We start from the raw sequence: 20,433 nt of genomic DNA on the forward strand, positions 1-20,433 counted from the left end.
TAGCAGCTCCCCCTGTTAAGAAGGCATTCACTCCCTTTCGGGCGTGAAGGCCTTGGCTTAAATGAGTTGATCGTCTCGACTACCCAGTTCTCCTACTCTAACTTGAAGTTTTTAGAGCAGCGATGCAGCTAACTATAGTGGCCTACCTAACTTATAGGCGGAGATGCTAAGTGTACTAACTTAATGGAGTAATGTAGTCTCGCCTAAGTGATAACTACGGGTTGTCTGTGACGACATTCTACTCTACCCCTAGATAAGGTTACTTGAACATTCTACTTGCTACTACCCTAATGCCCTGGTACTAAATCATTAGCCTAACCTACTCAATACAGTTAAATGGAGATGTAATCATTCCAGAGTGTGGTACGCACAGCAGCAGTTCAGCGACGGAATTGTTAAAATACATGATGTGAGGTAATGATGCGTGAGGATGATGAGTGGTTAGTTGACCAGGATGGAAATGTAATGAGGTAATTATGACATTTACATGAGTGTTAGTATCACAATTTCTAGGGGTTAGAGGGTTAGTTTACAGACAGAGATCAGGCTGGCTACCTTCTCTGGGTAGGTGCCAGGATCATTCTGCAAATGAATGTGACACTGTACCTCGGGCACAGGTGTCAAGGAGAGCATTTGGCTCTTTGGTTAGTGTGTTAATGATTTGTTACGTCCCTTCTTCTTCTTCTTATTCCTCCAGGGCCTGGCTATACCAGTCCTAGGAGTAGACGGAGGCACCAACTCTGGGGTAAGGCCAGAAACGCCGTCAGGAGCAGAGGCAGTGGTAGCCTGAGGGATTTCAGGAGAACACCCTACTTCGGTCTCTGCAGCAACCGTCGTAGAGGTGGAACCTACTGCAGGGGAGGCCCTCACTCCGGCTGCTGCGACAACCATCGTAAGGGGAAAACTCCAGGCTGGCTCCTGGTCGAGCAGTTCCTGGTTGTCCAGAGGAGGTATGAAGGTAAGGTCTGCCGGAGGTTCATCCTCGGGTGACAGAGGTGAGGGTGAAGAATGATGGACTGGAGATTGGCCATGGGCTGCGGTAAGCTCCATGCCTGTTGGAGGATCTCCTGTAGGAGGATCCTTGATTAGGTTAGGCGCTGGCGCTAGCTCAGGGCCAGGCGCAGAGGTCAAGTTCTGTGGTGGCTCTACGTCCAGGCTGGACGGAGCTTGGCACTGCCCAGTGCTGCCAAGTGGCACTGGCAAAGAGTTGAGGTCGACTGGACCTGTGGCGGGTACCGGAGGTGCAATACCTCTCAGCGTGCCCTTGGAAATGGGAGACAGAGGCTCCTGTCTCTTTTGGAAGGCTGAGCCTTGTAGAAAATGGTCAGTGTCCACTGCTGGTAGTCGGCTAGGGCACCTAGGCCAATTTGTGGAGTGCCCTAGTACGTTGCAGGTTTTGCAACGGAACTGTGAATGATCAATCTCCCTCCTTGGTAACGGGGGAGACTGTTGGTGGACGTGCTTCCGGGAGGAAGTAGGTCTTGGATGGCTCCTTGCTTTGGAGTGATTTGACGTGGGGTTAGGACCCCTAGGCTTTTTGAACGGTGAGGGAGACTTCATGTCTTGCCCTAGGAGGAGGTCGTAACCTCCTGGAATGTAGCTTGCAACTGCAATGGTACAAACTTTGGAGAAACTAGGTCTGGTGACCCTCAATTGGATGGTCGGAAGGATCAGCTTGATATGGTTGATACTTTCAATGGTGATTAATCGACGTCTATAGACGTTAGCCCCTTGGGGGATTCGGTCTTCCCGTATTAGGGAGATTTGAGCGCCAGAGTCGTCGTAGGCTCTGACGTGGCTTGGCGGATAATGACTTTGGAGGGGTGCGACGGTTATAGGGCCCTTAGCTGGGGTCCTAGTGAGGAAGGATTTGTAACTGCCATTGCGATGGTGGGAATATTGTGATTTGCGCACCCTCCGTAGTTGGCAGACATGTGACCCTTGCGGCCACAGTCGCGGCAGAACTTGTTCCAGAACCTCTTCCGTGGCACTGGACGGTAAGGCCGAGATGGCCCCACAGGTTGCGAATCTGTGGAGTCACCAAGGCTGGCAGTGTGCTCTGGCACAGGTGAAGAGTCCTCTCTGGCAGTGATTTGACATGGGGAGGTTAAGGAAACCTCCGTTGAATCACCCTCGGAAACAAGTCCGGGGTCAACTGGTGGGCTTACCTCTTCCAAAGTGGAGGAGGTAGGCGGTAAAATGGTAAAAGGCTGGCAGGATGCGGCAGGAATTGCTATCTCGGGCACTGGATCAGGACCAGGCTCACAAAAAGAAAAGATGTCAGGCTGACCAGAGACGGCAGGACTAAGAGAGACTGTGGGTGCAGGGCTGGAAGCTGGCAGAGTGGCTGGAGCTAAGATACTCTCCTTACGGGCCTTCTCCCGCTTGATTTCGAGTTCCTTGAGAGCTAGCTCATGCTTTCTCTCTTCTTCTCTGGCTTTTCTCTTGTTTTCTTTTTCTTCCCTTTCTTGCAGGTGCGCGGCATCCTGCTGCGCCTTTATCCACTGGTCCAGTACTGGTCCAGTGTAACCGGCCTCCTTGCCCAGAGTTATAAGGGTTTGGAGCTTCTCTAACTCTATGGCAAAGAAGTCGGGGGAAGCAGGGGAAGACATTTCCCTTAGGCTGCAGTAGAAGCTCAGATGAAAATGAAAATAATGGCCAGGAAGGGTACTGAATGGAATGGGAGTGCCTACTGTGGAAAGTGGCACTCACTTGGAAATGGGTTCTGCGACGTGGTAGTGGAAAAAAAAATCTGAAAAGACTGGGTGCTCTGTGGTACTTGGGAAGTGTCCCGTAAGTTGGTGGCACTTCTGGAATGGCACCTTCTGATGAGGCAGAAAATCAAATAGTGTGCGGCGTACGTCACACTTAAGGGCGTTCCCAACTTGGGAGACGCTGGAATGGGCTACCTGTAGGTCCAATACAGGTGCAATGGCACTTATGGATGCGTTCCTTGGGCAGCACTAGTAGTGCTGGTATTGCGGCACTTCGGGAGGCGTTCCCTTGATTGGATGATCCGGGATAGCGGATTCACTAATGGATTGGGCGTTCCGTAAGGACGGACACGCAGGTAGAATGGCTACCTGTACAGCCTGTACAGGTGCAATGGCACTTATGAGGAGGCGTTCCTTTTGGACAGCACTAGTAGTGCTGGTATTGCGGCACTTCGGGAGGCGTTCTCTTGGAGTGGTCCGAAGGATCACTGATCCTTGTACATGGACACACTAATGAATAGGGCGTTCCGTAAGGACGGAAACGCAGGTAGAATGGCTACCTGTACGGCTGTACAGGTGCAATGGCACTTGTGGAGGCGTTCCTTGGGCACTGGTAGCGTACTGGTGTGTCCCGTCGGACGACACTACATGCAGTATACTTAAATATACTGAAGTGAAATGGTACTCTGTTCGGGGCAGAGTGTAATGGTGGAGGAGAGAAAGTAAAAGGTGGGAGTACTTCAGCAGCCAGTCGATGGACAGTGTCAAGAATCAGTGGCACTGTAAAATGGTAAGACCTGACGTGCACTGGTGGTGGCCAGTCCTAAACTGGTAGGCTTCCTTGTCTGGAAGTAATGAAGGTTGCGGTGGCACACTGTGAGGTTTGTGCTTGCAGTATACGCAAGTCTTTTGGGATAAAATGAAAAAGACCACTCGGGCAACGACAGGTAATGGTAATTTGAAAATGCTCAGTCCTTTGCTGAAGTACTCAATAAATTAAATAAATGCTTGCAAACTGCAATGGACACAGGCGCGTACGTATCACGCTCATTGTAAATAAAAGACACAAGAGACTAAAATAATGTTAGTTCTGCATGCTATAAGTAATGGGCGTAGTACTCTTGGCTTTGTGAATAATGGGTTCTCTCTCTCTCTCTCTCTCTCTCTCTCTCTCTCTCTCTCTCTCTCTCTCTCTCTCTCTCTCTCTCTCTCTCGGAGAGGGTGAAAATGATATATGAATGAACTCCCTTTTAGTTTTAATATGACTCAGTTGCATTAAATGATTTACTTACATTAACGTGTGATGAAAGAATTGCTTGGGATAAGGTTTTATGAAAACGATAACGCGCTAGCGATGAACGATATTTACGTTACTGGTAGCGGCTTGCGCTTATATGAAATGATTTGCGTTTCAAAATGAATTTCACAAAGACGCATTTTACGTTAACAATTCTTGTAATTTACTTTACTTTGAGGATTTACGTTAACTTTACGTAAGGTTACTAGGTCCCTGTGACAAGCGAAAATGACGGTAAGGATTTTAAGCTGAAATGTTAGCAAACATTTGTAAATGGAAAAGGTTACGGTTAGTACGAAGTGAAATTAAACTTTCGCTCAGCGAGCGAGTGAGCGATGCTAGGTGAAACGTGTGAGCGGGTTGGGCAGCGTGTCGTTCAAACAGCTGATTCTCTGTAAACGCGGGCGATTTACAACACGAAATTCTAATTTCTTATTCAAGGCAAATTACGTTAATTTCTCTGGCAGAACGATAGATACTAGTACCGAGATTAATATTATTTACGTTAAACTTTCAAGACTTACGTTACTTTGCTTAAATCGTTGAGATAATGCTTAAAGGGATAAAAACATGGCTGCCACTTTGTGAGACCGAAGGTTGGCTGCAGGCCTGAGAGAGCGCCTGCGCGAAGCTTACTTGGGAGAGCGTTTACGCTCGGCTTAAACTGAGGGCTACGCGGTTACCAACACTTGGAATGAAACCTACATTAAAATGAATTCCCCTAACATATCACAGACAAAAAGAATTGTACACTTCTTTTGCCGTAACTATTAGTAGAACACTCCTAACTAGCTAGGCTTTTTAACACAACAATAAACCCTGGCAAAGCACTTCCTAGTTTGATCTAGTACTTTTTGGCATCTATCTGCACACATGTTAGTGTCTCATCAGAACGAAAACAATGCAATTTACAAAATAGAATTCACTCGGCGCTCTGGCCGTTACAATATAATATTTCTAACTAACACTCTTTTAAACACTTCGTAATAAAAATACTTAAACGTACCTTAAGCTAACATTTGTGATACATAATCATATTATGAATGGTATACCTTACCGTGAGCCAGTGTGTGTCTTCTGCTGCAAATGTGCTTTGATGTGCGCTATGTAAAAACATTTACAGTCGTTTTACAAGGGATAACGCGATTTACAAGCTTTTTTTTAAGCAAGCTAGGTTCGAATCCTTGGCGAGGTTGACATTGTTACGTATGAGCCCGGCCTTGAGAGAGGCTCCGATACGTAAACAGAAATAGTTGAGGGAAAACAAAGTGAATTGTTTGAACTTACCGTAAAAGGATTTATAGTGATAATTTACTCTAGAGGAAAGTCAGCCAATTACTTTATAGCTATTTATTTACAAGAGGCCCTTACTGGCCTGGAGAAAAGTAAATGCAGCGTGTCCACACGTTGGGACCCATATATCTCTCACAAATGGATAGCTGGCTAAAATGTGATTCAAGTAATGAAAGCGAGGTTTCAATATCTTGCGGTAATGCAACACTTGCGGGCGGACAGACGTGACACGTGACTCAGGGAATCTGGAAAAAAATCCCAGATTAGACAAGATAAAAGAAAAAAGGATTTCTTGCCCAAATTTCGATTATTCAGTTCTCTAACACTGGGGAAAAGGAACTTTAATGTTTCACTGAGGTATGCAATGACTTCATTTGTCTGGGACGATCACACAAGGGGAAGCATGCGGCCATGAGGCAGTGAGAGGAAACAAAGGGATGAGTTCTTTTGATATAGAAGTTTGAATTGGGAAAATGGGGAGTAATTAGGCACTAGGATGTAAGGGACTGGCAATATGCTGTTTCACAAGACGTACCTGGATGCCATGTTTAGTGTGGACCTTTGTAGAAAATGTGGCGCCCGGCTCTGTCTCAGGTCTGGGTCTCTTGGCGCGCCAGTAACCCCATGGATAGGCCTAAATGGAAGGCAGGTGGTTGGACATCCGTCCGAGGTCACGAACTGAAGCTGTCTGAGGCAGATCGCAGGTGTCTTGCCTGGGTGTTGGGGGTCAGCTTAACCCCCCATGAGCAGGGCAAATCCTGGAAACGGAACATACAGCCAGCAGAGGGTTCACAGGAAAAAGAGCTTAAGATATAGGCCTAAGAAGTACCAGTCTGCCTACATCCTTCCCTTTGAGATATGTCCCTAAAGCTGACGAAAGACTATATTCTCCCCCATTCCAACAGGAAATGCTTAACTCTGGACGGTTAGCTTTGGTTTCCCGCCCAAATCAGCTGATATTTGAAGGAATATGGCTGCCGTTTTACAAAGCAAAATAATGAATTAATTACTGGGTAGACGAAAAGATCAATAAACGTATAAATATATATTAATATTTATATATATATATATATATAAATATATATATAGATATATATATATATATATATATATATATATATATATATATAAAATCTTACCCCCCAAAAAAAACTACACAAATGACAACTTTTACATGTCGGTAGTGTGCGGCCTCTCTCGCAGACATAGTTAACTATATATATATATATATATATATATATATATATATATATATATATATATAATATATATATATATATATGTATATATATACATACATACATACATATACATATATTATATATATACATATATATATATATATATTATATATATATATATATATATATATATATATATATATATATATGTATATATATATATATACATACATACATATACATATATTATATATATATATACATACATATATATATATATATATATATATATATATACATACATACATACATACATACATACTAACATACATACATACTATATATATATATATATATATATATATTTTTAAGTATATAGGGCCTTGTGAGAGACTAGATACGTAAACGGAAGTAATTTTAGGGATTTCAAGAGGGAATTGCTTGAACTTACCGTAAACTTTCTTTAGAGGGAAGGTCGCCAGAAAACTCAGCTCGTTACTTTAAAACTATTTATTTACAAAAAGGCCCGTGCTGGCCTGGGGAAAAGTTAAATGATATTGGCCCCCACGTTGGGGCTTATAGTCTCATTCAATTCAAGCTGATTTTCATTCACTTGGGTTAATGCACACTTGCGGCAGAGAGACGGCACGTGACTCATGGAATCTGGAAAAGAATCCCAGATTAAACGAGATAAAAGGAAAAATGACTTCTTGCTTTGATTAAGGCTGATTAATTCTCTAACATTGGGGAAGGTAAACTCGAATGGTTCACTGAGGTATGCACGAAAACTAGGTCTTTAACAAGTCACAAAGGGGAGCACGTGGCCCGATGAGGACAAAGGGCTTCTGATGTAGAAGGGGTAAAAATAAGAATTGAAAATGAATTTAGCAAGAGTCGTATGGTAGTAAAAGGTGCTGGGTTGAAGTTTACACTTTCAGACGTACCTTTATGCAATATTCTGTGTATCCTTGGAGAAGAATGCGGTCCGACCTCTGTTCAGGTCTGGGGTCCGGGTCCACCAGTACGTCGTGGGTAGGCCTAATTTTGGGAGGCTGGCCATTTGACCTCTGTCCGAGATCACGTCTCGCAGCCGACTGAGAGCGATACTGGGTGGTTTCGAATCACGGGGCTTCCAAAAATCGCCTCGAGCATTGCCTGAAAGGTGGTAAACACAACGCCAGCAAATTGGGAAGGAAAATAGGTCTTATTGTAGAAGTCCCTAAAATCCATCTCGAAGCCTAGCTACTCTTGTGACCTGCCTCTCTTACCCTAAGCTTCCGTCAGACCGGAAATATCAGTCCTATGACATACCCACTCTCCCAACAACAGTAGCTTCAGGAGACAGCATGGCTGCTACTTTTATAATTAAATATAACTAAACACTGCTGGGAAGGCGAGGCGTTCTATATACGTAGCAGCTCCCCCTGTTAAGAAGGCATTCACTCCCTTTCGGGCGTGAAGGTCTTGGCTTAAATAAGTTGATCGCCTCGACAACCCAGTTCTCCTACTCTAACTTGAAGTTTTTTGAGCAGCGATACGGCTGACTACAATGGCCTACCTAACTTATAGGCAAAGATGCTAAGTGTACTAACTTAATATAGTGATGTAGTCTAGCCTAATAAATAACTACAGGTTGTCTTGTGACGACAGTCTACTCTACCCCTAGATAAGGTTACTTGAAAATTCTACTTGCTACTAACCTAATGCCCTGGTACTAAATCATTAGCCTAACCTACTCAATACAGTTAAATGAAGACGCAATCATTCCAGAGTGTGGTATGCACAGCAGTAGTTCAGCGACGGAACTGTTAAAATACATAATGAGAGGTAATGATACGTGGGGATGATGAGTGGTTAATTTACCAGGAGGGAAATGCAATGAGGTAATTATATTTAAGTGAGGGTTAGTATTACAGTGGCTAGGGGTTAGAGGGTTAGTGCTACTGGCAGAGATCAGGCTGGCTACCTTCTCTGGGTAGGTGCCAGGATCATTCTGCAAATGAATGTGACACTGTACCTCAGGCACAGGTGTCAAGGAGAGCATGTGGCTCTTTTGTTAGTATGTTAATGACGTCCCTTCTTCTTCTTCTTATTCCTCCAGGACCTGGCTATACCAGTCCTAGGAGTAGACGGAGGCACCGACTCTGGGGAAAGGCCAGAAACGCCGGCAGGAGCAGAGGCAGTGGTAGCCTGAGGGATTTCAGGAGAACACCCTACTTCGGTATCTGCAGCAACCGTCGTAGAGGTGGAACCTACTGCAGGGGAGGCCCTCACTCCGGCTGCTGCGGCAACCGTCGTGAGGGGAAACTCCAGGCTGACTCCTGGTCGGGCAGTTCCTGGTTTTCCAGAGGAGGTACAAAGGTAAGGTCTGCCGGAGGTTCATCCTCGGGCGACAGAGGTAAGGATGAAGAAGAAGGAACTAGTGATTGGCCATGGGCTGTGGTAAGCTCCATGCCTGTTGGAGGATCTCCTGTAGGAGGATCCTTGATAAGGTTAGGCGCCGGCGCTAGCTCGGGGCCAGGCGCAGAGGTCAAGTTCGGTGGTGGCTCTACGTCCAGGCTGGACGGAGCTTGGCACTGCTCAGTGCTGCCAAGTGGCACTGGCAGAGAGTTGAGGTCGACTGGACCTGTGACGGGTACCGGAGGTGCAATACCTCTCAGCGTGCCCTTGGAAATGGGAGACAGAGGCTCCTGTCTCTTGTTGAAGGCTAGGCCTTGTGGAAAATGGACAGTGTCCGCTGCTGGTAGTTTGCTAGGGCACCTAGGCCAATTAGTAGAGTGCCCTATTACGTTACAGGTTTTGCAACGGAACTGCGAATGGTCAATCTCCCTCCTTGGTAACGGGGGAGACTGTTGGTGGACATACTTCCAAGAGGAAGTAGAATTTCGATGACTCCTTGCCTTGGAGTGATTTGTTGTGGGGTTAGGACCCCTAGGCTTTTTGGAATGCGAGGGAGACTTCATGTCTTGCCCTAGGAGGAGGTCGTAACCTCCTGGAATGTAGCTTGCAACTGCAAGGGTACAAACTTTGGAGAAATGAGGTCGGGTGACTCTCAATTGCACGGTTGGAAGGATCAGCTTGATATGGTTGATACCTTCGATGGTGATTAGTTGTCGTCTACCGACGGTAGCCCCTCGGGGAATTCTGTCTTCCCGTATCAGGGAGATTTGAGCGCCAGAGTCGTCGTAGGCTCTGACGTGGCTTGGCTGATAATGGCTTTGGAGGGGTGCGACGGTTATAGGGCCCTTAGCTGGGGGTCCTAGAGAAGAAGGATTGGTGACGGCCATTGCGATGGCCGGAATATTGTGGTTCGCGCACCCTCCGTAATTTGCAGACATGTGACCCTTGCGGCCACAGTCTCGGCAGAACGTGTTCCAGAACCTCTCGTGGCACTGATGATAAGGCCGAGATGGCCCCACAGGTTGCGAATCTGCGGAGTCACCAAGGCTGGCAGTGTGCTCTGGCACAGGTGAAGAGTCCTCTCTGGCAGTGATGTGACGTGGGGAGGTTAAGGGAACCTCCGTTGAATCACCCTCGAAAGCAATTTCGGGGTTAACTGGTGGGCTTACCTCTTCCAAAAGGGAGGAGGTAGGCGGTAAAAAGGTAAAAGGCTGGCAGGATGTGGCAGGAATTTCTATCTTCGGCACTGGATCAGGACCAGGCTCGCAAATCGAAAAGATGTCAGGCTGACCAGAGACGGCGGGACTAAGAGAGACAGTGGGTGCAGGGCTGGAAGCTGGCAGAGTGGCTTGAGCTAGGATACTCTCCTTACGGGCCTTCTCCCGCTTGATGTAGAGTTCCTTCTCCTTGAGAGCGAGCTCATGCTTTCGCTCCTCTTCCCTTGCCTTCCTTTCTGCTTCTCTGGCTTGCTTTCCCTGCTGGCGCGCAGCAGCCTGCTGCGCCTTTATCCACTGGTCTAGTGCTGGTCCAGTGTAACCGGCCTCCTTGCCCAGAGTTATGAGGGCTCCGAGCTTCTCTAGCTCTCTGGCAAAGAAGTCGCGGGAAGCAGGGGAAGACATTTCCCTTAGGCTGCAGTAGAGGCTCTGATGAAAATGGAAATAATGGCCAGGAAGGGTACGGAATGGAATAGGAGTGCCTACTGTGGAAAGTGGCACTCACTTGGAAAGGTGTTCTGCGACGTGGTAGAGAAAAAGTCTGAGAAGACTGGGTGCTCGGTGGCACTTTGTGAATGGCACCTTCTGCTGAGGTGAAAAAATCGAATGAAGTGTGCTGTGTACGTCACACTTACGGGCGTTCCCAACTTGGGAGACGTTGGAATGGGCTACCTGTACGTCTGTACAGGTGCGCGGCACTTATGAGGAGGCGTTCCTTGGGTTGGTCCGAAGGATCACTGATCCTCGTACACGGACATTAATGAATTGGGCGTTCCGTAAGGATGGACACGCAGGTTTGTCAGCACTTAGGGCTGGTATTGCGGCGCTTCGGGGGGCGTTCCCTTTGTTGAGTGTTCCGAAGGATCACTGACTCTTGTACATGGACACACTAGTTACTTGGGCGTTCCGTAAGGACGGACACGCAGGTTTAATGGCTACCTGTACGGCCTGTACAGGTGCAATGGCACTTATGAGGAGGCGTTCCTTGGAGCACTGGTATCGTGCTGGTATGTCCCGTCGGACGACACTAGATGCAGTATACTTAAGTATACCGAAGTGAAATGGCACTCTGTTCGGGGCAGAGTGTAATGGTGGAGGAGAGAAAGTAAAAGGTGGGAGTACTTCAGCGGCCAGTCGGTGAACAGTGTCAAGAATTAGTGGCACTGTAAAATGATAAGACCTGACGTGCACTGGTGGTGGCCAGTCCTAAACTGGTAACGACTTCCCTGTTTGGAAGTAATGAATTGGCGTGGCACCCTGTGCGAGTTGTGCTTGCGGTATACGCAAGTCTTTTGTGATAAAAAATGAACAAGACCACTCGGGCAACGACAGGTAATGATAATTGAAAATGCTCAGTCCCTCGCTGAAGTACTCGGTAAATGAAATAAATAAATGTTTGCAAACTGCAATGGACACATGCGCGTACGTATCACGCTGTGTAAATGAAAGACACAAGAGACTAAAATAAGGTTAATTCGGCATGCTATAATTAATGGTAAGATGTAGTACTCTTGGCTTCGTGAATAATGGATTCTGGTTTTCTCTCTCTCTCTCTCTCTCTCTCTCGGAGAGGGTGAAAAATGATATATGAATGAACTCCCTTATATTTGAATTGAACTACTAATGTTCGTTAATATGACGCAACTTGCGTTAAATTATCTACTTACGTTAACGTTTTTTGTGAAAGAAGTTGCTTTGATAACGTTTTATGAAAAATGATAACGCGCTTGCGGTGAACGATGTTTACGTTAATGTTAGCGGCTTGCGCTTATGAAATGATTTTGCGTTTCGATATGAATTTTACAAAGACGCGTTTTACGTTAACAATTCTTGTGATTTGCTCTACTTGAGATTTACGTTAACTTTACGTAAGGACAAGTGAAAAATTACGGTAAGGATTTGAAAACGATGTTAGCAAACAATTGTAAATGAGGTTACGTTAAGTGAAATGAAATTTTCGCTCAGCGCGCGAGTGAGCGATGCGAGGTGAAAACACGTGAGGAGAGCTGACCAGCGCGGGCGAATCAGCTGATTCTCTGTAAATGCGAAGGCAATTTACAACACAAAATACTACTTTCTTATTCAAGGCGAATTACGTTAATTTTTCTGGCAGGACGATAGATACTAGTACCAAGATCGATATTATTTACGTTAAAACTTCGAGACTTACGTTACTTTGCTTAAATTGTTTAGATAAGGTTGAAAGAGGAAACAAACATGGCTGCCGCTGTGAATGAGACGAAGGTTGGTTGAGACAGCGCAGGCGCGAGGGGAGCGCGAAGCTGAATTAGCTGAGAGGGTAAGAGGTTTACCAACACTTGGAATGAAAACTAAGTTAAAAATGAATATCCTAACATATCACAGACAAAAGAATTGTACACTTCTTTTGCCGTAACTATTAGTAAAACACTCCTAACTAGCTAGGCTTTCTCATACAGCAATAAACCCTGGCAAAGCACTTCCTAGTTTGATCTGGTCCTTTCTGGCATCTATCTGCACACGTGTTCGTGAGAGCTCCTACGAGGACAGCACAAAGTAACAGAAAATTCGCGGGGCAAATTGTTGGCTCGCCGCTAAAATAAAGCTCTGGCGCGTTTGCCGTTACAATAATAAGATTTCTACCTACGTCTTTTAAACACTTCTACAATAAAAATACTTAAACGTACCTTAAGCTAACATTGGTTATAGAATAATCATATTAATGAATGGAATACCTTACCGTGAGTCAGTGTGTCTTCTTTCCCTGCAAGTGTGCTTGATTTACGCTTGTAAAATAATTACAGTTTACGTTTTACAACGGATAACGCGATTTACAAGCTTTTTTAAGGCAAGCTAGGTTCAATCCAGGCAAGATTCGCCAATTTTATGTATATAGGGCCTTGTGGGAGACTAGATACGTAAACGGAAGTAATTTAGGGATTTCAAGAGGGAAGTTGCTTGAACTTACCGTAAACTTTCTTTAGAGGGAAGGTCGCCCAAAACTCAGCTCGTTACTTAAAACTATTTATTTACAAAAAGGCCCGTGCTGGCCTGGGGAAAAGTTAAATGATATTGGCCCCCACGTTGGGGCTTATAGTCTCATTCAATTCAAGCTGATTTTCATTCACTTGGGTTAATGCACACTTGCGGCAGAGAGACGGCACGTGACTCATGGAATCTGGAAAAGAATCCCAGATTAAACGAGATAAAAGGAAAAATGACTTCTTGCTTTGATTAAGGCTGATTAATTCTCTAACATTGGGGAAGGTAAACTCGAATGGTTCACTGAGGTATGTCCACGAAAACTAGGTCTTTAACAAGTCACAAAGGGGAGCACGTGGCCCGATGAGGACAAAGGGCTTCTGATGTAGAAGGGGTAAAAATAAGAATTGAAAATGAATTTAGCAAGAGTCGTATGGTAGTAAAAGGTGCTGGGTTGAAGTTTACACTTTCAGACGTACCTTTATGCAATATTCTGTGTATCCTTGGAGAAGAATGCGGTCCGACCTCTGTTCAGGTCTGGGGTCCGGGTCCACCAGTACGTCGTGGGTAGGCCTAATTTTGGGAGGCTGGCCATTTGACCTCTGTCCGAGATCACCGTCTCGCCCAGCCGACTGAGAGCGATACTGGGTGGTTTCGAATCACGGGGCTTCCAAAAATCGCCTCGAGCATTGCCTGAAAGGTGGTAAACACAACGCCAGCAAATTGGGAAGGAAAATAGGTCTTATTGTAGAAGTCCCTAAAATCCATCTCGAAGCCTAGCTACTCTTGTGACCTGCCTCTCTTACCCTAAGCTTCCGTCAGACCGGAAATATCAGTCCTATGACATACCCACTCTCCCAACAACAGTAGCTTCAGGAGACAGCATGGCTGCTACTTTTATAATTAAATATAACTAAAACACTGCTGGGAAGGCGAGGCGTTCTATATACGTAGCAATATATATATATATATATATATATATATATATATATACGTACATATATTGTGACTAAGTGCCAAGTATCTGGTTACTACACTTACCATTCATTTATTGTTACCTCACAAAAGCCAGACACCTGAACCCTCATCACAGGTACTAAACGACTGAATACTCTAAAGGCAACAGTGATCCCTTAACAACTTACCAGTATTGCAGAAAATCAGACTAAATTCATCAAAACTAATCAAAGGGCATCACTCCATCAACAACTTTAAATGTCTTAAGTATTTCCCTGATTTCAGAAGTCTAAGTTAATTGAAGGAAAACAGATCAATCACCACTCTATGTTTCTACCTAACATCAATATAATCAAATGCAAATATACTGGTGTAAGATAAAGAAAACACTTATAAATCATTTTAAATACAAAAATTTATTACTAAACTCAAAATTTATAAGTGAAATTCACAATATCAGGGAAAATTACTGTTACTTGAAAACAAAGTAAAGTTTAATTAATTCTTGAATCAATTAAGTAAAATTAAATCAAAATTAATTTATCACAAAATTCAAGAAAATTAATTCAATCAAAATTCAAGTGTTAGGCAGTAATTGAAATTTGGAAATTAATTCACAAGTGCTAAACAATAATAAAACTTGCAAAGAATTGTAAGTAAATGCAAATTAATTCACAAGTGTTAAATATAATTAAATGTGCAATGATTAAGCAATGAAAATAACTAAGTTAGTTAAATTGTGATTGCAAATGAAAATACAGAAAAATGTGGAAAATACCAAAATTTCAAAAAGTATTAATTACACAGAATGTAAAATAAAAAGGCACACTTCAATAAGAAAATGGACAAATGCACAAAACATAAAAATCACTTCAAATGAATAAACACAAAACACAAAAATTTGCAATGTGTAAAAGTGTAAATCTTTTCACTCAAAACATTGTAACTATTAGTTATCAGTTTACCAAATCTTTGTAACCATCAGTTATTAGTTTTTACCTAACCACTGTTCCTATCAGTTATTACTTGCAACTAATAAAAATATAACACACTTTACCTTGGTTATATCAACTTCTTTCTTTCTTTGCTGCAGGCTTGTTTCACACTTTCACAAAACCAGGTGCCATTACAAAACAATTTTTGTTCAGATTCCACAAAAAAAACACTAAATAACACTAAATAAACTCTTAAGAAATATCAAATCTGAAATTTACAAGTTACGAGTGACCATTCAATAAGTACGAAATCATTATGTTACTTTAAAATTAAAAGTGCTATGCAATGGAGAGGAGAGAGAGAGAGAGAGAGAGAGAGAGAGAGAGAGAGAGAGAGAGAGATATCTGAATGCCTCGAATATCTAAGATGCAATGAATAACTTCTTCCTTATGGAAGCTGGACAGGGGAGATGACACAAAACGTTTTGGGCAACAATTCTTTCTAGAAGCTTCGAAATCTTACGCAACTTTACATACAAAATGTGTAATCTGCATGTGGCACTCGGCAAAGACATACACGTACGAGACCAGTCTGTTAAAAAAAAGACACGTACTCGACTCGATTGATCGAAGCTGAGGTCCCATATCATACGTGATGACAGAATCCCAAAACACAACTAAGACTCGAGCTCTCTTATCAGACGTGTTGACAGATTTTGAAAAACAACTCTAGCATTGAACGGACAAAGTAAATCTCTCTCTTTCTACATTCTACATTATATATTCTTTTTACATTATGTTATGCAAAATCTGAACACACATTTAAAACATCCTATCGCTAAGCTATCTAGGAATCTGAAAAAATGTTGCAAAATTCAATTCTAACATTTTATACAGTCAAAGAGGGGATATATGTATTTTGAAAGTAGCACTATTTTTCACATTTGTCATTAAGACACCTGTCAGTTTAGGGGCCTATCCCGTGCCAAATCAATCCTTTGAAAGAGTACACACAGATTTATTAACAGGGATTTACGAGTCTGACAGAGGAAATAAACACTTCTTAGTGTTAATAGTTGCCTTGACACGTTATATTGAATTAATAGCACTAAAAGACAAACAACGCAATTGAGTGTGCTAGGAATATTTATGAGTGCTACATCAGTAAACATGGAATTCAACACATGATAATCTCTGACTCGGGTGGTGTAAATCAATAATAATTTCCTTAACTCGTTGTGTGAATTCCTTTTCATTAAGAAAATCAATACCATATTTTATCACCCAGGGTCAATCGGTTTGGTAGAACGGATAAATAAGAAAGTGTCAATGTTCTACGAGTTACACTCGGGATATTGGATCCGGACTGGATTATAGCGGTTCTCAGGGTTTTAAATACCTTTTTCATTCATATCATGTATCTATGATTTGCATTTAACACTGAACTTTTAACTTCTAGGCCTATTACTTAATAGTTGAAAGTTAACTTGAATGTAATATGCATTATCAGTTAAATTAACTGTAATTGAGACAGGCATAGGATGCCAAGTTTAGTATAATCTATTGAAAAAGAATCTTTTTGCACATTAAGCATTGCCTGAGGTAATCTATTGAAGATCCATCTCTCACTATGAGTGATATGTGATGGAATCATATTTTGAGACAAAATTTTAGGAGTCTCCAGATACACAAGATTGGATGATACACTAGTATATACTGTATGCAAATTATAGTTATTTTTTATGCTATATGTTTTCAAGTTTTACAGACTGTTTTTGTTGGAAATAAAATGTGCTTATATTTTTACAGAGCAACCTTCAGCTCCAAAATCCAAATAGTAGTATATCTAAAAACCATAACACAGCTGACCCCAAGAATTTTGGATAAAGGATTGTGAACCTGTATTTACTTTTAATCACTTTTATTTGAAATGCTACTTTGGAAAAAATTATGCATTAACACACTTTTTCATATTTTTAGAAAAAATTATGCATTAACAACTGTTTTTCATATTTTTATGATTGTTACTGCATTGCCATTATTATTACTATATTAATGTATGTTGTATGATAAAATCTGCAAGTCAGACTACATCCATGGCCTGTTATAGCGTTACTGCACTATATAATGCATAATGTAAATGCTAGTTGTAACTTTGCAAGTATGTATAACATAAGAAATTTGTTATATCATTGTAATAATAGTATAAAGTTTTGCATCTTCCCAACCAGTACTATATCAAGTTTGTTGCTGTAAGTAACCTATAATATTTATTATTTTAGCAGACACCTACGCTTCCTGCCCCACGACAGTTATTCTCCACTGGAGATGGTGTAAAGAATGCTGAAAAGGGTACAAATAAGCAACCAAGATCCTCATGTCTGCAGCTTATAGAGCTCTTATCACAGTCATCTGATAAACATGATTTTTTAAAATTTATGGAGGATTTGAAATGGTAATTAGCATTTTGTGTATTCCTTGACTTTCAAGTGTAAATGCATCCCATGCTTAGAACAAACTCATAATCAGTGCCTTCTGTTTTCCATTTGCAGAATCATGACGTTTCTTTTGCTATTCCCAGTCTTGATATCTATAGGTATTAGAAGTATATTTGAAGGCTCCTTTAAATTTTCATTGTCATAGATAAATCTTTAGATTTTGATCTTGAAGTTTGTATGGTTGGTCTTTACCTTTTTGCTCTGTTTATATAAACCTTTGTTTTCAAAATTAGGAATGGAAGTTTTGGGAGTATTTCTGAGCATTGAAATTGAATTTTTATCTAGCCTAATTGACTGTGAAGGGGTAGTCATTGATTAGTGTGATGTGACTACTAAAATGTAGTTATTGGTGTTCCTTGAGGTAGTATTCTTGGCCCACTACTATGTATTTTACATATGTAAGATGGGTGGTTTTAGAGCTTGTCAACAAGGTTGTTGCTTAAGTTAATGATACCATTCTTATTTGCATTAATGCCATTTCCTTGGAGCAAATTAAGGGGCGAAGTGAAACTAAAAATTTAAAAGATTGTGTGTATGGATGGATGTATGAGTTTTAGGGCAAAAGACCAGGCACTGGGGCGAAAGAAGCCATTCAGCGCCGTAATGGAAAGTAAATAAATTGCATTATAAATGAGTTAATAAGTGTATGAAGAAAATGGTTCATGTATAAATTACCATATGAGAAATGAATGAATTAATGAAGAAATGAATGAAGAAAATGCTTAATAAATAAATATATATATCTATGATGTGATAGATAAAAAATAATTAAATGTTATGAAAAATGTTTATAGACTTTAAAAAGGAGATGAGAGCAGAAATATCTGCTTCATCTCCCAAAATATCACAAAGGGATTTACCCCTAAGATATCTCTCTCTCTGGTTAAAATATCTGGGGCAAGCAACCAGAATGTGCTCCACTGTTAGCATCTCACCACCGCAAGCACACTCTGGGAGGCTGCCCCCTTCTAAAATAAACTGATGGGTCAAATAAGTGTGCCCAATCCTCAGTCTGCTTAAAACTATTTCTGTTTGCCTATCAGACTGGAAAGACGAAGGCCACGGCAATATATTATTTCTAATATTTCTGTACTTTCTATTATTGGCAAGATGAGGAGAAGTCCATCTTTCTTGCCATTTGCTTAAAATATAAGACCTAAAAGGACCTTTTAGATCTATATGAGGCACTTTACTAAAGGCTGTTTCTGAGGAGACACTAGCAGCTTTCGCCTCCCTATCTGCCATCTCGTTTCCGCAAATCCCCACGTGAAGGGACCCAACAGAAAGAGACAGACTTACGCAAATAATACAAATGGAGGAGCGATTCCTGAACTTTTTGAACTAACGGATGGAAGCTATTGAAAGTGTCGCTACTTTGAACAACTATATCCAGGGCAGAGACTACGGCTGTTAATTCTGCTGTGAATATGGATGCAAAGTCAGGTAGTTTAGCTGTATATGCTGTATCACCAAGGATAACTGCACAGCCAACACCACTACTTGACTTTGATCCATCCGTATATATTTTTGTCACATTAGTATGGACAGTTTCGTGCTCCAAGAATTTTCCCCTAATCTCTTCCTCAGGACAGTCTTTTTTGTTAAATGCTTTTTTGCACACGGATGCTTCTGGAATAAGCCATGGAGGATACACAGGATGTTTAACTTCCATGACTTTCTGGGATTTAAGATTATTACCCCTAACATCTTCATTTAGTCTAACTTGGAATGGTCTAGAGGCTCTTGTACCAGAAAAGACCCGTGAGTCTGCTTCCCTCAGCACCTGGAAAGAGGGATTTTTGGGAGCACTTTTAATTCTAGCCATGTACCTTAATCCTAGTTCTTGCCTTCTCAAATCAAGGGGAAGTTGGTTAGTATCAACATATATGCTTTCAACAGGCGAAGTTCTAAAAGCCCCTGAGCATATTCTCAGCCGCATATTGTGTACAACATCTAGTTCCTTCAGCCTGGTTTGACAAGCTGAGGAATAAATCTGACAGCCATAGTCTAGCTTGGACCTACACAACGAGTCATATAGTCTCAGCAGGGATTTTTTATCAGCTCCCCAACTAAATCCAGAAACAACCTTTAAAATATTCAGAGATTGTTTAACCTTAATCTTCAAGGAGTTTATGTGGCTGGCCCATGTTAATTTCTGGTCAATGGTCATTCCCAAAAATTTCACTTCATTTTCATAAGGAATGATAGATCCTTTTAAACTGAGTGTGGGAACCTCTTCCACACGCTGGCACCTAGTAAATCTTACTGAAACTGTTTCAGAGGAGGAGAATTTAAAACCATTCTCATCAGCCCACTTTGTAATGGCATTAACAGACCTTTGCAGATGTTTACATACTGATAAGGCATCATATCCTGTGCAGTATATTGCAAGGTCATCAACAAAAAGTGAGCATTTAACAGGTGATGATATTTGTTGGACTATACTGTTTATTGCCACTGAAAAAAGTGTTACACTTAAAACGCTTCCTTGTGGAACACCTCCTGCACAAAAGGTTGGGAGAGTGTGTTGCCCACTCTAACCTTAAAAAATCTCTCTGTTAAAAAGGAATATACAAATTTAATAATTCTTCCACATATGCCCATCTTGTGCAATTGTTTTATGATGCCAATTCTCCAAGTAGTGTCATATGCTTTCTCAAGGTCGAAAAATACGCCGTTAGTCTGACATCGTTTGGCAAATCCTTGCTGGATTTGATTGGTCAGCCTCAGCAAAGGATCAAGGGTGGAACGATTTTTCCTGAAACCAAATTGAAATGGAGATATTAGTCCTTTTGCTTCCAAGTGGTTTATTATTATTAATAGGGCTTAGTTTTTCCAGACCTCTGAGTTTTAAGTAAACTCTTGTAGGTTTAGAGCATTGTATCCTCCCACACAGATCTTTTGTGACAATTTCTGTGGTTATATGCATCTCTTTTAGAATTCTGTGGGTGAATTCTTGGGAAGCATATTTGGTCCATCTGTT

At 42.0% G+C, this 20,433-nt stretch overlaps 1 protein-coding gene across 4 annotated transcripts in view; it reads left to right on the forward strand.

Moving 5' to 3' along the window:
• The window catches only part of LOC135207355 (uncharacterized), a 316,324-nt gene that overhangs the window by 293,121 nt on the left and 2,770 nt on the right, over window positions 1-20,433 (forward strand). For 2 of the 4 annotated variants that reach the window (XM_064239086.1, XM_064239100.1), the window contains one exon: window positions 17,235-17,407. The exons of 1 other annotated variant lie outside the window; for it this stretch is intronic. In XM_064239086.1, coding sequence (XP_064095156.1) covers window positions 17,235-17,407 — 173 coding nt within the window. The remainder of the gene's footprint in view (window positions 1-17,234; window positions 17,408-20,433) is intronic. One more of the 4 variants, XM_064239094.1, reaches the window with a different exon arrangement.

This window comes from Macrobrachium nipponense, chromosome 11 (genome assembly GCF_015104395.2).
Source record: "Macrobrachium nipponense isolate FS-2020 chromosome 11, ASM1510439v2, whole genome shotgun sequence".
NCBI classification, from domain to species: Eukaryota; Metazoa; Arthropoda; class Malacostraca; order Decapoda; family Palaemonidae; genus Macrobrachium; species Macrobrachium nipponense.